This window comes from Colias philodice, chromosome 22 (genome assembly GCF_061535455.1).
Source record: "Colias philodice isolate Cphi_HAF_F1 chromosome 22, ilColPhil1 Martin Lab GWU primary, whole genome shotgun sequence".
NCBI lineage: Eukaryota > Metazoa > Arthropoda > Insecta > Lepidoptera > Pieridae > Colias > Colias philodice.
Genome location: NC_143107.1, coordinates 6,765,017 through 6,784,787, shown reverse-complemented (window position 1 = coordinate 6,784,787; position 19,771 = coordinate 6,765,017). Strand labels below are relative to the sequence as shown.

The window sequence follows — 19,771 nt, the reverse complement described above, 5'->3', positions numbered from 1 at the left end:
TTAACTGGACACTAGTATTTTTGATCCGTTAAAATACTCAAAGATTATTTTATGACCAATATTTGTTTCTTTTGGACATTTACTCCTGTGAATGCTTTTGAGAGTATTTTTCGATATCGTGTCGCTGTCTTCAGATTCGGAGCACATTTGGAAACTTGTTTCTGTAAAAGAATATAAATATTAATTATAAGTATCTTTATATTTTGATATACCTAAGTGGCTAATGAAGGAATGTATAAAGAGATTTGTAATTTTTTTTTCGTTGGATAAGGAAAGTAGTATTAAAAATGTATGAATAAATCTCTTGAATGCAAGAAAGTTAATTATGAATATTGTAGCTTTTTGCTGCTGAAAGTTAAATTAGTTTTGTGTTAACTTTTGAAACGAAACTTCTTTACGCGCGTTGAGAGTAAAATTTCAAGGCAATACCGTCACGTCATGGAGTAAGGCGATGATTTTGGTATCTTTGAATCTTGCTTAAGAAGTTTCACTTCTAACACGTGTATTCGGCACTTTTTTTATATTTAGTGTACACTTTTAAATTATCTTAAATAATTAATACAATACCAGAATCATATCGATGTTTTCTATGCGCGTTGGGAACATCTTGGTTATCGACGTGACCGAACGTTCGGAAACCAACCGCGAACTGTGCGTATGGACTTATTTCGTAGAGCTCTGAAAATAATAATTTGTTATTGTTATTTAATTATAAGTAAGTTAATTGTAAAATCATCGAAGTTGATTTAGCGTTAAAGCTTTTTTTTATTATATATGTTTATAGTATTAGAATAATGTTTGATTTTACGCGAGTATTAAATTAAAGAAAAAAAAAATTTATTATTTATTTATTTTCATTTAGAAATTAAAGACTTTTTAACGGATGTGACCACGCTCGCTGTGAAGTGTTCGAAACGTCGGGAAAATAATAGTATGAATAAATCGCGTTTAAAATCCGTTAAAAAGCCTTTAATTTCTAAATATATATATGTTTATTTTAATAAGGAATGAGGTACAGCACAAAAATACAGTTCAAGTGGAAAATGCTCTTTTTACACCCATAACATACTTTGTAACCGACTCCTTTAGTCGATTTTGACCCACTTTGAAGGTACAGATTTAATTCTAACTTTTTACAAAAAATAAGTTTTATATAAGTATACCTACTTATCAAGGATCGGTGAAAATTTCCTGAGATTGAGCGTGTTTTTTTTATTTATGTAAATAAAAAAATGGAGATTATCAAAATGATAAAGTAAAATCCAAGGAGTAAATGAACATTATTATTAAAAACACTTAAATAATTATTTAAGTAAAAGTTTAAGTTTGTAATCTTATCTTAATATCTTAATCTTATCTTAATACTATTATAAAGGCGAAAGTTTGTATGGATGTATGGATGTATGGATGTTTGTTACTCTTTCACGTAAAAACTACTGAACCGATTACAATGAAATTTAGCACACATATAGAGGGTAACTTGGATTAACACATAGGATAGGTTTTATCCCGGAAATCCCACGGGAACGGGAACTATGCGGGTTTTTCTTTGAAAACGCGGGCGAAGCCGCGGGCGGAAATCTAGTTACAAATATGATAATAAGTAATAACGATTCTGATTATGAGTAGTTCTGATTCTACTTATGATCAAAATTATAATTATAACATACACACCATGTTTACTATTATTCCTCACAGGTATGGGCGTGCTATAGATCCTGTTTTCCTTCGCGAGGTTATTTTGTGAAGCGCTAGTGTTGCCGCTCTCTGATTTATCTATTGTAATGGAGTCTCTGTATTCCGTGAAGGTGTTTGTTCTGAAATTGTTTTTTTTTTAGTTATTGTGAAGATATTGGAACAGTTTGAGTTTCGGTTAAATTATTGAGTAAATTTTTCATAATATGTGGCGTAGCAATAGGTATATATCATATGTCATATGTATATCATAAAGTATTGAGTTTTAGAATTAAGACTTTGAACTTATAAGTTCAGACAATTCTTTCTGGCAAAATATTTCTTATTTAGAAAAAAAATTGTCCCAGCTAAAATTTCAAGAGATTAAATTTTAAAAAGAGATAGAAGTAGAAAGAGATTTAAAAGAAAACTTCGATTATCGTCGTGTAGGTAGAAATAGAATCGTTAAAACTAAACCACAAAGCCAAAAAAAAACAATATTCTGATGATGATGATGACACAAATGATTGTTTATTAAAATAATAATATAAATATCATACCTATGTCTCTTCATCAATATATACACGCAGCAGACGAGACACACGACGAGTAAGATCGAGCTCAGCACAATGACGAGCATGTTGAGATCGAACATATCTGATAGTGGACTGATTTCACCTGTTTATAAGATAATGTTGTTAAAGTATAGGAAACTAGATATTTGCCAATAGAAAGCATTGTGTTTTTGACGTGACAACGTCTTATAATTCGATAGAGCCGGCTGCACGCACGAAAAAACATGACTCATGCGGCGTTACCTCGCTCTGAGGCGTTCCATGTAAGGCTTGAAGTGCGAGCGAGAGCGCGGAACGAGCGACAAAGAAGCACAATCGGACGTTGTCACGTTCAACTATCGTCAGTAAATCGACTTTACAGACAACCATTTTTTTTTTGTATAGAATTATTGTTAGACCAGGAGGGCTTTTATAGGGTTAGAAAATTTTTTATATTCTGTGAATAAACATTTATATTAAACTTTTCAAATGCTGAGAATTGTACTTTTTTCAAACGTTCACAAAAAGACGGTTGCAAGCTGACGGAATTCTCCTATTTCTGTGAAGTTAAAAATACAACGAAGCTGATTTAACCCACCTCTTAAACAAACCAAAAATTTCTAATTACGCCATTATGAACGCGAAATAAAATTTAACTGCGTCATATACACAAAATTGTTCCTTCCATATAGTAGCGTATGTATAAAGCTCAAAATTCGAGAACGGCTAAACCGGTTTCGTTAATTATTGACGTCACAACGTCTTATAATTCGATAAAGCCGGTTGCACGCACGAAAAAACATGACTCATGCGGCGTTACCTCGCTCTGAGGCGTTCCATGTAAGGCTTGAAGTGCAAGCGAGAGCGCGGAACGAGCGACAAAGAAGCACAATCGGACGTTGTCACGTTCAACTATCGTCAGTAAACTACGTCGTCGACTTTATATTTTATAACTGTCCTAATTTCTATTTTTCCTTGAAGTGTATTTAATCTAATACATACGTCCATCCTCCCCCTTAGTAGCGTATGTGTAAGTGGCGGCATGTCCCGCGGCGGACACGCGCAGCTCGTAGCGCGTGCCGGCCGACAGCCCGCCCGCCACCAGCCAGCGCCCGTCCCACTGCGTGCGTACATACATACATACATACATAAAGAAAGAAAATAAATAAATGTTAAACCATCCCACTGGGGAGATAGAAAGATGAATATTGAAATTGATATTTTTTGTTTTATGGCATTCAAATGCTTTATAAATATAAATTTATAAAGAATAGAAAAAATTCGATCACGAGGCGGGACTCGGATCAGATTGGTTGAGATGGTTGTTATCTCAATGTATGGCGCGCGGTGTGTCCCTTAGACACATAAAACTAAACGAATAGAATAAATTCGATTGCTCTGGTGGGTCACGAGTGGCTGAATTGGTCAGGCATCCGCCCCGGAATGGCGCGAAAGGATGCGGGTTCGAGTCCCGGATCGTGATCGAATTTTTTCTATTCTATTCTTTATAAATTTATAAGATGAATATTATTAACACTGCAAAAAGCAGTTTGGTCAGTGTATACATGACTCCATTTTTGACCGAGAATTGCATCGCGGGACTATTCACTCTGTGTGAATTCTTCTAATGGCAGATACAACTCTTGAGTTAACCGACCGTTTATAAACCATGTTTCAAAATAAACGATAATTATTAAAGGTTGTAATTAAGGAGCATTTGAATTATAAATATAAGGTTATTTAATTGTTTCCAATTATGTAATAGAACAAGATCCCATGGCTGTCAAACGTCACCTTTTTTTGACCGATGAAATGTGAACGATTGGTTAGTGTTAGTGTGGTAGTAACCAAGGTGCGCATAATCGCTAGCTTGGTCAATGGGCCAATTTCCAGATATCAGGGGTGACCAAAATACATAAAAATATTATTTATTTCAAAAACATTACTTAGTTCACTTATTTGCTCATGGTTTATTTTTACATATTATAATCAAAATATACTGCAAAAAATAAGATGTCAGTACTTCTAAACACTATCAATTTATTATGTGTCAATATGATGCATATAGACTACAGGCCCATGTTGAAAAAGTTATGGGTCATTTGCACTCAGTTGGACAGCTCACAAATGACGGCATAATGCTGAATCTTATTATTTTATGCTCTCATATCGTTCTAGATAGGTCACCTGGTGGTTCAAATGACCCATAATTTTTTCAACATGGGCCTGTAGTCTAATACAGAGTGTGTTCGTGTAATACGTGGTACGTGTGAAATTTCACACATAGAACAATATAAACTGTGTATGTGTGTGCATAAGTATTTGATAATTATATGGTGCATGTGGCACATAGATGCACAATATACAGATACAACCAGTAGGGAAACTTCATACAACATTTTTTAAATGGATCACATACACAAGAAAGCGTGTTTACGAGAATCGTAAGGGTATTATGACAATTGACAGATATAAGAATACACACGCTTGCTTGTGTGCGTGAGCCATTTCGAACGTTTTGTATGAAGTTTCCCTACTGTATGTATGTATATTGTGATAGATGCGTGTTCGTGTGTATATCTCACCGGCACATCATCAGCAGGCACCCAGCGCGAAGCCCCGAGCGGTCGGTAATGTAACGCGAGGGTCGCGGGTTCACATCCCGCGCGACGCCAACCGGCTGCGCTCACCGCGATGTGGGAACGGTTGCTCCACACGTTAGAGGGGGACGCGGGGAGGATAGGCGCTGGGGGGGGGGTAGTATTGTTATTAAATAAATATAATAAATAATAAAAACTTTATTGACATAAAGGAATAGGTACAGCTTATATATGAATCCATAGGCTCCTGAATTAGTTAAATGCTGTGTCTCAAGAGCCAGTGGCTTCTCCCATTAATTAGGTTTGTTAAGTTTTATAGTATTCTAGATTAGTTGTAAGCAGAAAGCAAGAAAATCGTGAAAATAAAAACTATTTTAAGGTGGTTTTCAATCGATCTCTCTAATTTTCCTATCCAGATAAATCATTTCCATTATTTTCAACTACTGTTACTGTTCAAGACTGCATTTCTATATTGCAGTCTGAAAACATTATGAAAATAGATTATAATAATATTAACTATTATATGATAATATCATCAATATAACTAAGTAATTGATGATGAAAATTTTAATTCAGGCAAATACTTAAGAATATAAAACAATATAAATTGCTTCACATATTCCTCTTATCCTTTTCTATTACTTAGCAAATAAAAGTTAAAACATAAAATTGAGAAAAAATTATTCTTAAGATGGGCCTGAATTTGAATTTGGTAATATCCAATGTCTAGATCTAAACATTAATATTATGTTGATGATTGTTTAAACAATAATGATTATTTATATTTTCACTTGACTAACTCACCAAGTAACTGACTAATAGAACTTATTAATAATATGTTATTAAAAATTATTACCTCCACCCAAAGTGCTTGTTTCCAAATACGCAGGTTGCGAAGTCCCAATTTTGCTAGAAGCGATGATCCGTATGGAATATTTAGTGCCACATTTAAGCCCCGTTAGTAAGTACTTGTTAACACCAGGTCTGGTTGGTACTTCACTTAATAGATCTAAGTTAGAAGTGTCGGGTGACCACGAGTCTTGCCACGGACCGTTCGCTTCTTTCCATGTTAGACTGTATTCTGTAATGTTAAGTGTTATTTTAGTAGTGTTATTATAAAATATTTGAGTTTACCCTACAAAAATAACAAATATTTTTAATTTTCTGCCACTATAGGCGTCATTTGGGAACATGGGAACCACTGAAAATCAGTGCTGTAGCTCTTAAGCCGCAGAATTCCTGAGTGGGGTCCCTGTTCAGCACACAGGATCACACCTTATTAATATGTATTTATGTTTTATATCGTAATTTCAATGTGTTTTTCTATTTGATTTCTGTTTTATTTTTATTTGTCTTTATGTGTGTGTTGAATTAAATGTCTTTTCTTTCTTTCTTTCAAATAAAGAAGATGATGTACCAGAAGTAATTCTGAGTTTTTATAACAGCTTGAATTACAGTATTTTGGGAACGCTATTTGTTGGAAGGCTCCAAGAAAATGAAAAGATTTTTGTTGTTTCTGTATTTGGATATCATGTAAAAAATTAAACCTTGCGTATCTTTGATATTATGGCCAAAAGAAAAACGTCAAATGATATCAAAACTATAGCAGTTAAACTTACTTATTTTCTGATTCGTCGTCCTATTCATAGAGTAATACGGTTGTTCCCATTCGATTAAAATGGAGTCCTTGTAAGGTGTAGCTCGTATTATTGGTGGGTCTGGCAACGGTAGTACTGTCACTGTGTATTCTACGGAGTCTGAACCGTAGAGGTTCTTCGCTAAGCAAGTGTAGTTACCGCTAAGCGATTGGTCGATGTCTGAAAATACATAAAGAAGACATTAGAAAACAGGTTTTGAAAGTATTAATTTCATTTATGAAGATTTAATTAAATAAATTGTGGTAAGAAGTGATTTGTTTGAACTATAAGCAAATAGGATTAAAGACAGAGTAGATACAATAAAACAAGATAGACTGGAAATTCAAGGAGAAATTTTATTTTAATTGTAGATACAAACAATACTCTGTGTAATAAAATTCAGTCCAGTCGTATTCGGAATAATTCCATACAATTTGGTGAGTGTAAATCGAAAGGTGATGATATTATGTTATTGTGTCGATTCGTGTGAGTGTGGATGTGTGTAAGTATGAAAGAATATTTTTGCGATTACTACAATTTTTTAACAAGCTATTCCTGCAGAAGCCCATGTGATGTGTAAGGGTACAAAACTACTCACTATTTATGAGCATGTGTGGGTGAAGCGCGGATGATGTTTGATGATGTGTAAGTGTAAATGCTTGCGAATGTGGATGTATTTAGGTCAGAAAGCATTTGCAAATGGAAATGTGTAAGTGTGTGTGTGTACTGTGTATAGCTACTTACTATTAATGAGCAGGCTATCATCATGGTTCCTGGTGAATCTGGGATGGTGCGTGATGATGTTGTGGTTGTGGTACCACACGGTGCGCGCGGCGGGCGAGCCCACACACGCGCAGCGTAACAGGAGGGATGAACCGGCACCGGTAGATATTGGTCCACCGAGAGATGATACCCCGGCTACCACTATAATAGTTATATTTTGCAATTAGAAGGGAAAAATACGAATGATATTGAGAAAATAGACTATTGTTTATGAAGATAACAAAATTCGTGAAAAGGGTGTCTATTTAAACATGAAGTTCTGGAATTTCTGATTAACAAATTCGATCAGAATGTAATGTAAAAATTTGAAGTGTCATAATATGTAATGTTCATAAAAATTATTATCATTATAATATCAAATTTAAAATTGTATTTTATCAATAATATTCAATTAAATATTTATTTCAATTAAATACTAGTATGCAATAAATTATTTGATTTGATTTGATTTAAATCAAATCCTTCTAATAAACGAACTTAATTAATTTTCAAAGTTTTACTACTTATAGAAACTACTGTATTACTTTGTCATCAATTGTATTATTTGTACCTAATTTATTGTTCCATATGTGACTGTTTAATTTAATATGCCTTTCCATTAAATTGTTTAAATGTATGTATACCTCTATGTGAAGGTGTTTGCGTAAGCCTTTTAGACGGTCGTCCCGCCCCAGCTCTAGTATGTGCGACGACCCAGGCCTCGTGTGGCGCGGGCGGGAGGCCGCGGGCTTCGGCCCAAGTACGGGAACCTTCCGCGCGTTGGGATAGCGTTACACCACCACTGGGGAATAATTGTGGTGTGAGTTGTATGAGGGGTGTCACAGGGATGTGTTGTTGGGCCTTTGTTGTATATGGTTTTGGAAAGAGCAGCAGACTTATGTACTCCAATAGAAAACTACGTTCTTTAAAAAAATCTGTTTTCATATTTCTTAATATAAATAACTACTTACTGTGTTACTTTTTCACATTTGACAGGAAAAATATGTAGATTTTATTATTAATATAAAACCTACTAATACCACAAATAGTATGTATATTTATTTTTCTTTAAACCACTGGAATTGTCTCTGACAAAAAATGACTAACTAGGTATTTATAAAAATAATCTATTAACAACTTTTAAAACTCACCTCAATCCAATAGGTTTAACATATACAGTATAATAGAGTATCTCTCCATTGGGCTGATCTGGAGGTTTCCAACTAATTAGAAGTGATGAAGATGATAACACTAATACTTTTATGTCTGCTGGTGGTCCTGGTACTGTGGGAAGTAAATTGACACAATTTTGCATAAGTTTTGTTCTTAATGGTAAAATTAAAATTGTGAATAGAACTTAGAAAGAGATACATGTGATTAATGGCAATGCTAAATTGCTTATAACTCATATAAATATAGTACAATTAATATTTTAAGGAGCTAATGATTGCATGGTTATGTATTTCTTTAAAAATAAGTTTCTTTGCCTCCTTTTATCAGGTAGACATCATCCTGTTTTGTAAAGTGATGCTCTAATATCAAATTCTTAAACTATTTCTCATTGTTTTCAACCATTTCTTCAGTATCTTTATTTTTCACTACATACTAGAAAATAGCAGAATATTTCAAAGTACTACGAGATACTCTTTCAACATTTTCATTTTTTAATATTTTTAATAGTTTTAAATTTAAAATTAAAATTCTTACCATCTTCTAGCGTAGTACAAACAATAGGATAAGAAAATGGTCCAGGACCATAACTGGAGTAAGCTGCGACTTTGATTGTGTAGTTTGTGTACTTCATCAGATTTTGGAGATATAATTCTGTGTGTAGGGATGTTTGGTTTTTCCAAAAACTGTCTGAAATTAAATAACGTTAATTTTTAAATTCAAATGTAAGTATTAGCACATCTTATTCTTAATTATTACGTCTTATTAATCACGTGAGAAAACAAAATGGGATGGATAATTTTACTTGTACTTTCAGAAGTATCTAAAAATTTATTTATTTTTAGGTTATCATCAAATGCATCAAACTACTAAGTTTACTTCTTCATACCTACCATAAAAATTAAAAGATAATAATATGTTAATTTATCCAATTCTAGTAGTATCTTCAAAAATAAAAAAGACGGGTTGCACTGGGGGAGTGCCGGCAGAAGTGAAAACTTGATTATTAACGTTGAGCATGTTTGATATTTTGGAATGGTATCCGTCTTACGCTTTTTCGATCAGGTCACGTGTCCTGACGCAAGTTTAAGATTTTATACCCATTACAGAAAAAGTGCTCAACGCCGCTAAAGAAGTTTTCACTTCAAAAAAATGATACAGTCTATAGTAATACCTTCAGTAGCAAACATCACAGAGTAGCCCAGTATCTCAGTAGCGCCGAGTATCGGTTGCCAGCCAACTCGCAGTGAAGTAGCTGCTATTGCAGTACATTCTACTGAACTTGGTGCGATTTCTGGGGCTGTGAGAATTTTTATGTTAATATTGTTTATATTATTGAATATTTTTTTTTAAATAAGTATAACAGATGTATTGAGGATTTTATCAGCTACGATTGTTGTGAAATATTCGACTAGTATTCATAGACATAATAAGGCAGTCAAAACTATAAATATTGATCAAATTTCAAATTCTAACATTAATATACGAAGACGGTTTTAAAAATATCAAATAACATATATTTTTTCCTATATTATGTCAAATTTAAGGTACCTCCAGCCCTAGTTTCCTGTGAAACAGGCGCAGAAAATGGTCCCGAACCAGCGCTGTTAAAAGCAGCTACTGATACTGCATATCTGAAAATTATATTAATATAGTATGAGTTACACATCAATACTAAAATAACTCTGTCTGTTCATTTGTCTGTCTATCCATCTCTTCTTCTAGTTTTGAATTGAAATTTCTTTGACAGTAAAATTTCAAGGTCGCGTCATGGCAGTACCGTCACGTCAGGGAATAAGGCGACGATTTCAGTATCTTTGAATCTTGCCAGATAAGTTTCACTTCTGACACGTGTGCTCGGCACACACACTATTTAATTATTTATTATTAATTTTGATTTCCTATTTATTAATTATCAGTTTTTATGTGAGTTTACTACCTAGTATTTTTTAACAGCCCACTCAAAGTTGTTCCTTGCTTTCCAGTTTGCGGCGACACCTTTACCATTCTTGTTTTCGATTCGTCTGAAATGTTATAAAAAATTTAATTATTTGTTCAAAATAATATCCAAAGACTAATGTTTACAAGATAATTGACCAGCATCACAATTTTTGAATGTGTTCAATTTAGCCTTCCATATAAAATTATACATATATCAACTTATGGCTGTAAAGAAAAAAACAAACAAAATTACTATCGCAAAAAAATTCTAAAATGAAATCCTCACCCAATCCAGGAATCTGTGGTACAGCTTTAACATGATACCCGGCTATATGTCCGTGTGTTTGTGTGTCTGTCTGTGCCCACGTCACGAACAGCTCGCCCGGCGTGTCCGTTTGAGAGACTAGCACTTGAGTGGGGGGAGAGGATGGCGCTGCAAGTTTTAAATATTTATTACAAGAGATAAAATAAATATACTGTATTGCTTTAATAATGGGCATTTGCTATATTAGATTTATTTGTCAAAATTGAATAAAAGAGCATCGAAAAGGTTTAGTAAAGTGACGTGTAAGTGTGAGTCCATATTTATATGTGCAATGTTGCGTGCTACCTACAATATGCGGTGTTGCGATCTGTATGTAAATATGTACTATGTTTAGTGTGTGTGTATAGATTTGTTTAATCAACGTATGTGTTTGCACTGTGCAGTATTTAACTTATGTAGGTATGAATGTGTGTGTATGTATATTACCTTCTTCCAACGTAGTAAAGTGCAGCGGGTCAGTGTGCGGGCTGGCCGCTACTGCGTTGAGCGCAGAGATTCGTACTACGTATGGAGTAGAGGGAAGCAGATCGACTAAATCGAACGCTTGGCGATGGTTCTCTTTGCTGAAATTTTATTTACTCTGTGCATTATTTTTAGTTTTTTCGTTAGCACGCAGACTATAGAATCCGAACGAAAATACGATGAAAAAGCAACAGGTAGATATTAAAGACATCACTGTGACGTTTGAGGAAGAGAATAATTAAATAATTTTAAAATGTTCTTGGTATTTTTTTGCCTAAACTGATTGTATTAAAAGAAAAGTTGCTGAAAATAAATAGATTAAAGTAATTTGAATAAAATTGAATTTTCAGTAGACTGGCCCAAAAAGCTGTTAAGATCCGGTCTCCCCCAAGGAAGTGTCCTTGGTCCATTGTTATTCCTGCAATAGTATTGCGCTGCGAGTCAGCACTGTCTCCACACTGAGCACTCACCAAGTGACATTGATGCCAGTCGCAGCATCCCATCTCACCGGCCCGCGGTTGGTCGTGTACTGCAGCGAGCACAGCGCGGTGCTGGCTCGCCAGGACAGTGTAGCGCTGCGAGTCAGCACTGTCTCCAATCTGAGTTCAGTTGGTGGGGAGGGGGGTTCTGAAAATTAATAAAACATTTATGCGTGTACTAGAGTACACACGTAAGAAGTGAAACTTCTTTATGACCTTAAAAATGTCACGAGTATGGCGTAACGCAAAAATGTCACGCGTACGGCGTAAAGCAAAAATGTCACGCGTACGGCGTAACGCAAAAATGTTACACTAAATTTTTGTCCAACCCCGATAAAGAAGTTTCACTTCAATAATAAAATAGTTAATAAAAAAAATGTGTGCGTGTACTAGTGTACACACGTAAAAAGTGAAACTTCTTTAAGGCTTTATTTTTCAAAAAAATAATTTACTATATTCAACTTTACAGAAATATATCACAAATCACGCGTGGTAGAGATAAGAAAAAGATGGCGCGTAACGGAAAAATGTCACGCGTAACGAAAAAATGTTACCTATACTAAATTTTTTTCCAACCCCGATAAAGAAGTTTCACTTCAAAAATGTGTGCGTGTACTTGTGTACACACGTAAGAAGTGAAACTTCTTTGTGACCTTATTTTTCAAAAAAATAATTTACTATATGCAACTTTACAGAAATACGTCAAATCACGCGTGGTAGGGATAAGAAAAAGATGGCGCGTAACGGAAAAATGTCACGCGTAACGAAAAAATGTTACACTAAATTTTTTTCCAACCCCGATAAAGAAGTTTCTCTTCAATTATTATATTGTGTTTAATATAATAGATGTTATAATTGTAGAAATAGAAGCTGAAATGCAGTTTTTAAAGGTACAGAAAAATTTCACATTTTTCATCACGTGACAAATCCTTTTATGAGTGTTATTGACAACTTTCAGAACTCAAAAATGACGGTACATAATTTATACACAAAATTGTAGCTACCTAGATTTAACAAATTAACTCCTTTTTAACTCACCTAACACATCAATATACAGATTATAAGTAGCAGAACCATAAGGATTGCTAGCTGTACATTGGTACGCGCCCGAGTCGCGTGGCTCAGCATAGTTTATGTTGACCGTACTTGTTAGACCGTACGTGGTTTTTGTTTCTGATATTTTGAATCTGTAAATAAGGGTTCATTTTTTTGCTTACGCAGTACAAGATGTGACTGGTAAATTAATTGAGAATTCTAAAGTTTCTGTAAACAAGAAGAAATTGATATTTCAGGAATGATTTCTATAAAATTAGGTTAGTTTTAAATTAAAAAGTCGAGCAGGCTTGAAACTAGACGAATTTGTGGAAGAAAAGTTTGAACACATTTCCGGCGTGATGTAATGTAGTCTTAAACATAATGAAGATGACGATGACGAATATAACGACGATAACGATGATGATGATGAATTTGATGATAATGGTTGTAATGATGATAACAAGCACTAAAATTCACAAATGTCTTTGGATGTGTTTGTTTGACACAAGTGACAGGTTGTTAGTGTGTGCGTGTTAGTGACATAAGTTTACTAGCTATGGGTATATTATTGACACAAGGCTGTGTGTGTTTATTAGTGACAAAAGTGTGTGTGTAACTAACTCACCTATGTCCATGCAAGTCGAGTCCCCTCCCGTCGTGTGTCCACACAACTCTAACAGGCGGGTCGCCTCGCGCGTTACACTCTAGTGTTAGAGGGAGCCCCACGCGTGACGTCATGTTGGGGGAGGATGAGGCAAAGTGGACTGGTTCTGGGGGTTATTCTTGTTTTTATAATAGATTTTTTTTTGGGAAAATATAATATCCTAAATAAATAAAATAAGCTAAGGAAATTGTAAATGCGTCTGAAAAATCTGTTTAAATTTATTATACAATCAAATGCAAAAGCTAACTATGATTATGAATTATGCAGATGAGTTCCATAATAATTATTCTAGTGAGTTTAATTTCTTGTTGGGATGAATTTTTTCCAGATTTAAATAATTAAAAGTTGAAAATGTTTTAACATGAAATATGATTATGAGATCTCAGTTTTCCATATCGTCTAGTATCAAAATGTCATACAGTTGTCAACTATGAGACGTAATCTAAAAAAAAGATAATAAAAAATAAAAATCTAAATACCAACTATTTACAGTGATCCAGATAGTCTTGCTCAACGGAGATCCGACGCCATTTTCAATATTACAAGAATATAGTCCTTCGTCAGAAAGCGACACTTCATCTATAACGAGTGTTCCGTTTGCTAGACTTAGTATCCCACCACCAGCTAATTCTAGAACTGGCTGCCATGTTCCTAGAATTGCTGGAATAAAAATGTTTAGTTGTCTGTAGAAAAATATTATTTCTGCAATACAGTTTTCCTTCTAATGTTGTAAAATATTCATGTAATATAACAAAATGAATTGCTTAAAATTTGATCGTCCAAAATGTTATGTAATAATTATATTTTAAACTTTAGACTTCAAAAATAGGAAGAGGCTGTCAATTTTACTGTATTTTTTGGTATTAGTTACCTCAGAACATTCGACTGGACTATTTTGATGATATTTTTTTTATTTGAAAGTTGGAACCTTCCGATTGGTAACATTAAAATTTTCTCAAATATGAAGACGGTATTTTTTTTGTGACATAATGGCCAAGTTCTGACAAAGTCCCAGTGATGTCTTACACATTTTTAATCCACAATATAATGAATACAAACATACCATCCTTCTTCATCCAATGCACTTGTGGCGCGGGGTAGCCGGTCGCACTACACGATACGTAACCAGACCGACCGAGCACTACGGATGAGTTTGTGGGTTCTGTATGCCATTTTGGTGCCACTATAAAGACAAAATAATGAGTTACAAGAGAATAAAATATTTATTTTATTTTGATTGCAAACAAAAAACAAGCCAACATTTCAAACTAGAAAAAAATTTAAGTAACACTCAATGATGTAGATTTATCCTATCAGTATCGATAAAGTGTAATGAACACAAGAAAATTAACAAAAAACAAACCTCATCCATTATTATTTTTGACAAAAAGTTTACAGCGCTCTTGTTTTAAAAATTATGTACTGATTACTTACCTCTAAAATCACAGGATTTTCATGACCAACTATTTTCCCCAAAAGTTACAACTCTGATTTTCTGCATCAAATACTTATCTCTTAACTCACAGCGCTGATATTCAGCACCAACTTTTTACCCTTAAGTTAATTACACTGCTGATATTCAGCACCAACTACTAACCTTTAATATACAATTCAGTGGACTTATTAACAGTAGCGACGTGATTAGTAGCAACGCAAGTATAAGTACCACAATGTTCTAATGCAACACTTTTGATTACTAGAGCACTGAATAATTCTGAACTTCGTTCTACGACCTGAAAAGTATAAGAATAAAGGTTGTTTGATTTATTTATGTTAAGATTGAAGGTAATCTCGATTCTTTATTATTTAAAAATGCTATTAACATAGAAATGATAGCTGTGTAAAGAACAAACAAGAAGTAGTCAAATGGGCTTAGTTACTCATTTTGGCTTAAGAATTCATTGAAAATGTTTGTAATATATAAACTATCTCAAGCAGTGAAGAAGTACGAATCGTTACAGTGAACTTATAACTGTAAAAAATGTCAAAATTACTTCAGAAGGAAATATTACCTTCAAATTACTAGGTATCCGTTTCCCATCTTTTAACCATTCAAAATGTATCGGCAGATCTCCAGTTCTAACATTACAATATATATTAGCAACTTGTCCTTCTTGTAAATTATTTCCTAATAATAAATCATCTAAAATTGGCGCTTCTATAACTTTAACTTCAAAATCACGTCTAGCCATTTCACCGGAAGGACTTGTTACTATGCAAGTGTATTTCACGCCATTTTGTTGTTTCGTCACTTCCGGTATAGATAGTGTTCCGTGTATGTTGGTAGCGCTGCGTTTTTGTATGTTTGTCCGTTTGTAACGATTTGGGAATAGCGTGTTTGATGTTATTTTTTTTCCGGTGAACTCCCAGTCTATTTTGCTGTAATAAAAGATTGTCTTATTATATACTTTAATTTTATTTTATTATGTACATACTTATAGATGTAAACATAATATTATGTAGGCTTATTAATCATTTGATAATCTTAAATAAATTTATTGATAAATTAATTAAATTTCAGTTTTTTTTTCTTCTTTTTTTAACGTTATTATTGCTAATTGGCTACCTTAAGTTATAATTTGTCCTTTGCCTGAAGGTTGCCTGGCAGAGATGGCTTTGAGCCATAAGGCCGCCGTTTGTACATTTTAAATTGTTTTGTTTTATGTACTTTCATTGTAATATGTTGTACAATAAAGAGTAAATAAATAAAAATAAATAAATAATTGGTAGCAAACAAACAGTCTCCCTTTTACTTTCAACAATAATTTACCTGATTGGATATCCATAGTACGGGCATCTTAGATTAAGTGGTTCTCCACTTTGCACTTTTATTGGTGGCAATGCTCTTATATAAGGAGGTCCTGGAATATATACAGATACAGACTCAGAAACAGACACAGATACAGGTACAGGTACAAGTAAATATACAGGTACAGGTAGAGGTGCAGATGCAGATAAGTATAAAGACACAGGTATAGATATAAAAACAGATACAGGTACACACACAGATACAGAAACACCACCATAGACATCAAGTCTGTTCTCATGGACAGCTATAATATATAGCCCTTTGTGACCGGTACAAGTATAAAGTCTATCATCCTTTACTCTCACACACATTCAGATACATACACGAATAAAAATACAGGTACAGATACAGGTACACATATAGGTACAGATAAACATACAGATATAGATACTCACCATAAACATCAAGCCTGTTTTCATGGACAGCTACATTATCCCCCTCGTGAGCTGTACAGGAATAAAGTCCGCCATCTTCTACTCTCACTCTGGTTATATTTAATTGAGCTAGCACAGACCCGTCTAGTCGCATTATTTGGCCTAATGCGTATCTGATGAGAAATTTTATGTGCTTTTAAAGGGTGTTTGAAGGGTTAGAAATAATATTTTGATAATTCAACAGTTAATTAAACAGTTGGATTTCTTAACATTTTATTTTCTTCTTTATTTCGTATTGAAGAAGAAACATTTAACCATTTTTGATGAAGGTTTTGAGTTAAAGTCAATAAGTGTTAAAATTCGATAGAAAGATTACAATCAAATAAACAGCGTTAAAAAATGCATTTAGACATTTCTACACATATAAAGTAAGCTTTTACTTGCGAAAGTCTAACATCATAAAGTTTCGGAAATTATTTTAAAGTGTATGGGCTAATAATTTTACCAGAAGTTTTAAAAATATGTCTATAATTATTCTACATGAATAGGTTTAACATATTTATCTGTCTACATTTTAAGATACATAATTTAAACCAATTACCTTGTATCAGTGCTACTAGATATGGCAACTCCATCTCTATGCCAAGTGAATTGTGGTGGTTTGTCTCCTATAGCTGTGCATTGCATGCTTACCTGAAAAAGTTAATATTTTTTAAAATAAACTCAGTTATTTCTTTATTTTGACATCATCAGAATATAAGGACAATGATTCTATAACTCAAGAAACTCAATTAACATCAAAATGTATATAAAAATATACATTTTGATGTTAATTTTGATAAAATAGGAAGAAAAACTATTAGAACGCATAATATTATGAGTGAATTCAATTTTGTAAGTATAGATAATAATTTAGGAATAACTAACATCACCACCAGGTGTGAGTGTCCTCTCTGTAAAATGCTGCGTTATGATCACTCTGTTGTCTGTGAATCGCCTCTTCCTTTTTGTATCTGTAAAGGAAATTCATAATATTTATTTATTTAGGCTCAGTGGTTAAAGCTTCATACTTCCGTCATAAATCTGGGTTTCAATATAAGTGTGGGAAAATTAAATTTATATCGATACAATCGTTAAAAGAAAACATCATTAGAAAACTGAATGTGCAATTTTAAAGACGTTATAACGTGTTAACGTCTGCCAACCCGCACTTAGCCATCGTGGTGGACTAAACTCTAATAAGATCTCGATGATGGGTAAATAAAGTATAAATTCCTATGCCTGATGAGGCAAAATTTGAATTTTTATACGTTTCAATAAATATAAAAAGAAAAAACAATGGTCTAAGACATACCTTTACTAGAGGAAAACCACAATATTCCTAAAGCCTTGTTTCCACTTGAGCATGCTCAGGCGAATGAGCGGCCCATTTGGCCGAGCCGCTCAAGTGGAGACGCCTGAGCATGCTCGGGCCGCGCGTAACAAGGCTTAAGAGATATGATTTGTGAGCCACATTTTTTACATTTTTAACACAGTTTAACTGACTGACTGACGAGATAGGGTGATAGGTAGGTATTGTTTAAATATTAACTCTTAAAACATGTTTATATCGAAACAATGTTGACTGGTTTGTTGTAAATTTCGTAGAATTTCATATCAAACTTATGAGGGTAGAATGTGATTTGGAAAAGCTGTTAGAGTTAAAATGAAATGGCCAGCGGCTCTCATTATCGACCCTCGTTACATCGGACATGCTAGTAGGATAGGGTATCTAAAGTTTTTTAGAAACTGGGATAATTTATTTAGAGTCCATTTTTTTTTATTTTGCTGCTAGTTTTGGACGAATTTAAAAGACATTTAGAGCTTACGTTTAATAAACAATATAAAAGTATGTGAAGATTGTGTATTCAGGTTTTAATAATTAATTAATAAGAAAACTCCAAATAGTAGCTTTTACTGTTCGCAATTAAATATAAATAAAATAAAAATTGTGAATTAGATAGATACTACTACTACTTACTAGATATGCTATATTGAATATTCCACGTAATTTATTGTTACTAATTGAATTTGCCGTATACAAGAACTGTATCATTCAGGAAATTTAATAAAACTTCAACAACAACATTTTTGATAGATTAAGGCAAATAGACCAAACTTTTATGAATTTTAATTATAATGTTCCTTTTGTCCAGCTATTTCTAAAACTACATACACCCTACACAAAACGAATATAATTACGTCGGGACGGATTGCAATTTGCGAATCAAATTGGTTGCTACTGCGGGTGCCGATAAAGAATTTCCCAAGTTTAAGCTTTGATACTGTTGAGTTTTTAATTAAACGCCCTTTTTCTAGAGGAATGTAGAGGTCGTAGCTAATTTGAAAATTGCAAAGAATTGTGAGCACGTGTATCTCTTTCGACAGTTGGCGACATACTGACTTCATCACTTCAACTACTGGCAAATCTATGCTTATATTATATTAAGCTGAGTTTGTTTTTTTTGCTTGATTGCGCTTTCAGGAACCACGGGTACGATTTAAAAAATTATTTCACTGTTACATAGTATATTTATCGAGGAAGGTTATAGGATAAGAGCGGAGCAATGCAGGTAAAACGGCGGGGCATAGCTAGTCGATAATAAAATAATTATAATACCCTTCATTTTTAACTGATGTTTCCCTTTAATTGCATCCAAAATGTTTAAGCCATAAACACAAGGCAAACATATTTTAAAATAGGTAGGTAATAATTGTTTTACCCTTCGTTATGCAAATAATAGATTAAAGGTAGTTTTCATAGATAAAATTTTATAATATGATAAAAAATGGAAAAAGCTCTGTTTGAATTACCTTTTACATTTTTAATTATATTGCTCACGCTTTTTTCTAGAATGGAATTTCCATCGTCGATATTTTATAGCTGATCATTCTTAAATAAAAACTATCCTTATAAGTTACTTTTAAGGATTTTTTTAAGATCTGTGAATTTCTAAATCGCGTTCTGTATAAAAAATATTAGATAACGTATCAGTATCGTATGGGATGATTCTTTCAATATATTTGAAAAAAAAAAACATTTGAAACGTTTAATTATGTGATTAATAAAATGTATTAAAAGATAAGATAATCCATACTAATATTATAAATGCGAAAGTAACCCTGTCTGTCTGTCTGTTACTCAATCACGCCTAAACTACTGAACCAATTTGCATGAAATTTGGTATAGAGATATTTTGATACCCGAGAAAGGACATAGGCTACCTTTTATTGCGAAATATGTAC

The 19,771-nt window shown here is 33.4% G+C and overlaps 1 protein-coding gene across 1 annotated transcript; it reads right to left on the bottom strand.

Moving 5' to 3' along the window:
- On the bottom strand, positions 1–19,152 carry LOC149478498 (cell adhesion molecule Dscam2-like). The gene is made up of 29 exons (XM_089709189.1): positions 19,146–19,152; positions 17,414–17,499; positions 17,088–17,179; positions 16,508–16,659; positions 16,074–16,164; positions 15,316–15,682; positions 14,901–15,036; positions 14,367–14,486; positions 13,787–13,963; positions 13,265–13,409; positions 12,643–12,791; positions 11,596–11,752; positions 11,090–11,226; positions 10,625–10,771; positions 10,337–10,421; positions 9,949–10,031; positions 9,572–9,697; positions 8,935–9,087; positions 8,379–8,511; positions 7,872–8,029; positions 7,210–7,389; positions 6,448–6,645; positions 5,685–5,909; positions 4,814–4,974; positions 3,231–3,348; positions 2,235–2,352; positions 1,675–1,817; positions 568–678; positions 1–161 (listed from the first exon to the last, which is right to left on the bottom strand). The coding sequence occupies exons 1-29, from the start codon at positions 19,150–19,152 to the stop codon at positions 1–3; spliced, it is 4,116 nt and encodes a 1,371-aa protein (XP_089565315.1).
- Between the last annotated feature and the right edge of the window lie 619 nt (positions 19,153–19,771).